This window comes from Primulina huaijiensis, chromosome 14, assembly GCF_012295235.1.
Source record: "Primulina huaijiensis isolate GDHJ02 chromosome 14, ASM1229523v2, whole genome shotgun sequence".
Classification (NCBI taxonomy): Eukaryota; Viridiplantae; Streptophyta; class Magnoliopsida; order Lamiales; family Gesneriaceae; genus Primulina; species Primulina huaijiensis.
The window spans coordinates 15,810,903-15,815,749 of NC_133319.1; the positions used below are offsets into that span (position 1 = coordinate 15,810,903).

General features: G+C 35.5%; 1 protein-coding gene across 5 annotated transcripts; it reads right to left on the reverse strand.

The window, feature by feature from the left end:
- Positions 1–1,154: 1,154 nt before the first annotated feature.
- On the reverse strand, positions 1,155–3,706 carry LOC140957286 (transcription factor MTB3-like). 5 transcript variants are annotated; one of them, XM_073414471.1, is made up of 3 exons: positions 3,558–3,706; positions 3,254–3,417; positions 1,155–2,992 (listed from the first exon to the last, which is right to left on the reverse strand). In XM_073414471.1, the coding sequence occupies exon 3, from the start codon at positions 2,900–2,902 to the stop codon at positions 1,406–1,408; it is 1,497 nt and encodes a 498-aa protein (XP_073270572.1). In that variant the 5' UTR covers positions 2,903–2,992; positions 3,254–3,417; positions 3,558–3,706; the 3' UTR covers positions 1,155–1,405. The 5 variants fall into 5 exon arrangements, with proteins under 5 accessions (XP_073270572.1, XP_073270570.1, XP_073270573.1 ...); XM_073414469.1 differs by having other exon boundaries at positions 3,328–3,417; positions 3,558–3,705; XM_073414472.1 differs by having other exon boundaries at positions 3,254–3,479; positions 3,558–3,671.
- Between the last annotated feature and the right edge of the window lie 1,141 nt (positions 3,707–4,847).

Genomic DNA, 4,847 nt, shown 5'->3' on the forward strand with positions numbered 1-4,847 from the left:
TTATGCAATTAAAATAATTTAATTAAAACACATAAGAAATTTGATAACTTGCATGCATGTGGTTCATGTGGACTTTCAAATTTTCGGGACGTTACACTATCTCAACGAGAACACATAATTCAATACTTGTGTGACCCTCAATGGTTCAGGAATATAGCTAGTCATGAGTTCACAATTTCATGTGATTCAAGACAACATTTCTCCTTATTCGGGCTTACATTTGTCCATATTTCCAGGGTAAGAGCGTCTATTAGTGTCGTCCCATTATCTCCTATGTATCACTGAAGTGTCTCCAAAAGCCAGTAAGTTATGGTTTACGTACAGTACGGTCCCTTCAACACATATATATCACGATCGAATCTGCAACCATTAGTATATCAAGATTTACAAATGAATTCGACAACGATGAGATATATCTTTGAATAATCATAATAACATCGTATGTGCAACCAAGGAAACATTTTTTTATAACGCACATGTCTTACTCTGATCAGATATCTCTTGCACTATTAACTTATAAGAACACATAGGATATCAACATTCATAGGTGAGCGTTGAATCCCCGACTACAATACATCGACTCCTACGTATGTCGAGACTATACTCAATCTTGCCACCTGATGACCCTCTTGGAGTTAGTAAACGAGTCAAAGTGCAACACTAGTACGTAGAATCTCCATGTTGTCAAGGGTCTAAGGACTAATCATATACAACCATAAACGCAGACTAATCCACTCGATAAGTGATAACCATTTGCAAAGTCCGATGGATAGTAGCTCAGCACAATCATTTTATGATCACCTATATGTATGATTGGACATCTACATACACATACCAATGAAACAAGACATTAACATCACAAATGCTAGTTTGCCTTGTTTCGAGCTCGAACGACATTTATTCTTATTTTTGGCGCATGAATCGACTAACAACGAATTAAAATATATAGTGTACTTCTTAATGAATTTCATGATTCACGTGACTTGTGGACCTCATGGTTCGTATAGTTTATTCGAGGATTTTATGTATGCACCTTGTGAGGGTACACAGAAAAAATAAACGTTATTATTGGATAAAATCGTAAAATAAAGATTGTTTTCACATGAGAGTAAATAAACCTCAAACCATAAGTTGGTTCGTTGGACACTTACTCGAAGAGATTCCTCCTTGTATGATTGTTATAAAGACGGCGAATTTTCAAGACAACAGAACAGAAATGACCATAGAACTGCCAGCACACACGAATTCTTAATCATGTTTTACAAGAATGTAACACCTTTAAGCCAAATATAAGAGTAAAAATTAGCTAAACAACAACTACCTATAGTTGTTTTCTACAGACTCCCCGCAACACAAAAATAAAAATGAAAATCTTACATCTTACACCAGCAAGTTTACAGCTGTTTCATTTCAACAGAGCATCACTTAACATCTTCTTTAAGTGTTCAGCAGTGCCACTCTGAGTTTGTATCGAGAATGTGTGGACAACTTCACCATTGTCGGATATGGAAATGGTGGATTCTTGGGCCATCACCTGATGCTCTCTCAATGTTTTTACAACTTCAGATACAGGATGTGTGTCCAGCGGGAAACTTACCCGTAAAACTGTATCTTCGTGCCTTTCATGAAAATCTATATCTGGTAAAGTCTGCTGGTTTTGGTTATGATTCACAATACCTTTCTCTGCTTCCAGGATCCTTATCTTAGTCTGAAGATCTGTTATATAGGCAATTGCATCACCAAGAAGCGAAGCTTTGTCCATTTTCGAGATATTTGGAACTACAGCCCGCAAGGCATAAAAACGCTGGTTAAGCTTTTCGCGTCTCTGTCTTTCTGCTTCCACATGATTCAATGGTTCTTCCCTCCCATTTGCTGGTTTCCGACCCCTCTTTCTTGGCTTTCGCTCATCAGACAGAATCAATGAATCCTCATTCATTTGCTCGTTAATAGACCCAAGGACTAATGAGTTCGATCCACCTACTATTACCTCATTCATGTGTGTAAACATTTTAGTTTCACCACTATCACTTCGATGCCCATTCGAGGAGTTTCCATAAAGTTGAGCACCTCCGGTTGTTTGTAAATCGCAAGATTCTGAAGAAAATCCAGAATCGTCTTCCACTTTTGGAGAAAAGCTAATACTGATTGGACCTGATTTCGGACCTCCAAGACTGAGTTCTTGCCCAAAAATTTTTGGAATGTATTTTGGCTGAGCGGAAATTGTTTTAACAAGTATAGCCTTGGCTGACTGTATGATACTCGGGTCCTCGGGTATTGATTTTCTTGAACCAATCTCCACAACTCCTGATTTCAACGGAACAAACACTACCGTCTCAAAATGAGCCAATTTGGCTAGATACGATCTTGATTGGTACCTTTCCAAACAGCTATTTGCATCAGAAGCCCAAATCAATCTGCCAGAATTGAATGACTGGGAAGGAATAGACGGCTTATCAAAAGGGAATGTAAAGTACATGGACGTGAGATAAAACATTTCGACAGCTGAAACTTGATCTAAGTTCACCACTACATTCTCATCTTCTGATCCCCCAAAAGAAGCATGAATCTTTTGAAGCACATGTCTTCTCCGATCTCCCTCATTAGGTTTTTTGTCCTCAGAATCCTCGCCTTCCTTTGGTTCTCTGCAATGCCCATCCCCCCAAATTAAGGCTGATTTACCAGATTTTGATTTTGAAACGTGCCAATAAATGGCGTATGTCCAATCAGATCCATCAACAATCTTGCAGAGTGCTTGCTGCACTCCCAGATCCCCACCAGATGCAGTGAACTCCGACAACACATTATTTGAAGCGGACCAAGTAAAATATTCAGTAGCTTCATTGCCTAATACACTTTCCACAAGAGTCTTTTCCTCTTCATTTAACCAAGAGTTGTTACCCATTTCAAATGACAAAAAAATCGAGTTTCAGATGTTAAAGGGGAGTAATTCTCCAACACAACCCCAAATACCCGACTTGCTTTACGTATAAATCTGAAAACAAAGAAAGAGAAATTGATCAAACACAACTATGACTACAAGAAATTAAAAGCATTTCCGCGTACACATTGCAGAAAACTCATATAAGCCCTAGCAGCGAAATCTGGAATCTTGAAAACATATACTCTAGGCCAGCATCAAGAACAAGTTTTAGAGCAACATGAAATCAAAAGTAACAGGAAACAACTTCGAATCACCCTAAAAAGAACAACCCTATTGGAAAAAAGAAAAAAGTTACAAGAAAGAAGCACTTACCTCCCAGTAGAAAAAGGAGATCGATCTAAGAAGACTCAATTTACTAGAAAAATCAAAAGCTTGAACCCACTTACACTTCAATTTCACTCCCCACGTCTTTCATTTAGCAATCACAGAAACGGGCTGACGACAGAAGAAACCCAAGTGATTGGAGTCGGATGAACCTTGGTGTATATACAGTTTTCAAGTCCCAAAAAGAAACAAGAAAAAGAAAGAGGTTACAGGTCTGAAATAGACGTGAGAACACAAAATCAGGAGATAAGCATCGAACACAAGGAATCAAAAGCATGTTTCGTTGAAATACCTGTGATTCAGTGGCATGGTTTTCATAGACGCCGCTCGTGTTTAACGTGACTTCACCGTGTTCTTCGGATCTGAACACTCCCTATGCCCATCCTATTGTAATTTTTTTTTTCCTTTTTTTTAATACAAAACCCGCCCTTCCAACTATACCATGTTTATCACTAAATCAGACAAGAGGTCGGTACCTCCGATTACGAAAAACAACTACTCTATTTTTAAAAAAAAAATATTATCAAAATTTCTTCATTCTTAGGCAAAAACTTGTGTGAGACGGTCTCACGGGTCGTATTTTGTGAGACGGATATCTTATTTGGGTCATTTATGAAAAAATATTACTTTTATGCTAAGAGTATTACTTTTTATTGTGAATATCGGTAGAGTTGACCCGTCTCATAGATAGAGATTCGTGAGACCGTCTCACAAGAGACCTACTCTGAGTTTAATATGTTTCTAAATTTCTAATACAAATATTTGCTTGATATCAAAAGTTTTATTCACCAATCACAGTACAATTATTGTATTATTGACAGTTAAAAAAATGGACTTATTACCTTGTTTGAAAAAAAAACGAAAAAAAAAAAAGAAAAACAAATATTAAAGTCGGTTTTCCTAAAGATATTAAAATTTTAGTGCTACAAATATACAATTCATCAAGTAAAAAAAGCCTTATTGTATTTGCATCGAACACATGTACGGAATTATTTATTTATTTATTGGTCTAAATGGAAGGGGACATTGATATCAAGTGATTTGGTGACTAATTTTTCTCTTCATGTCCCTCCTATTCTACGTTGATTCTCATACTAACTAATTTTAGTATTTTAAACATATTAGATTTTTTTTGGGGCCACATTTCCATTGTTATTTTTTTTATGACAAAAATTTTTTTTATGACAAAAATAAAATAAAAAAATTTTAGAGTATGTTTCTTGTACCCTAACGATATTCACAATAAAAAATAATACTCTTAGCATAAAAAGTAATATTTTTTCATGGATGACCCAAATAAGATATCTGTCTCACAAAAAACGACCCATAAGACCGTCTTACATAAGTTTTTGTCAAACTTTTATTCTCATACAACTACACTTTACGTTAAAAATTTAATTTGTAAAACGCATACTAATAAATATTAATTTAACACACGATTTGTATGTTTAAATTGTATTTTTATTTTTATATATTTACCTTTTTGTTTTATTTATATAAACAAATTTCAACCTTAGTATTGTATCTTTCATTTATTGACAATTTTAGACGAAAATTAATTTGACATTGTAAAGGTCAACGT

Excerpts from the sequence above, each read along its gene's own strand:
- LOC140957286 (XM_073414471.1), bottom strand. The coding sequence starts at position 2,902 with ATGGGTAACAACTCTTGGTTAAATGAAGAGGAAAAGACTCTTGTGGAA.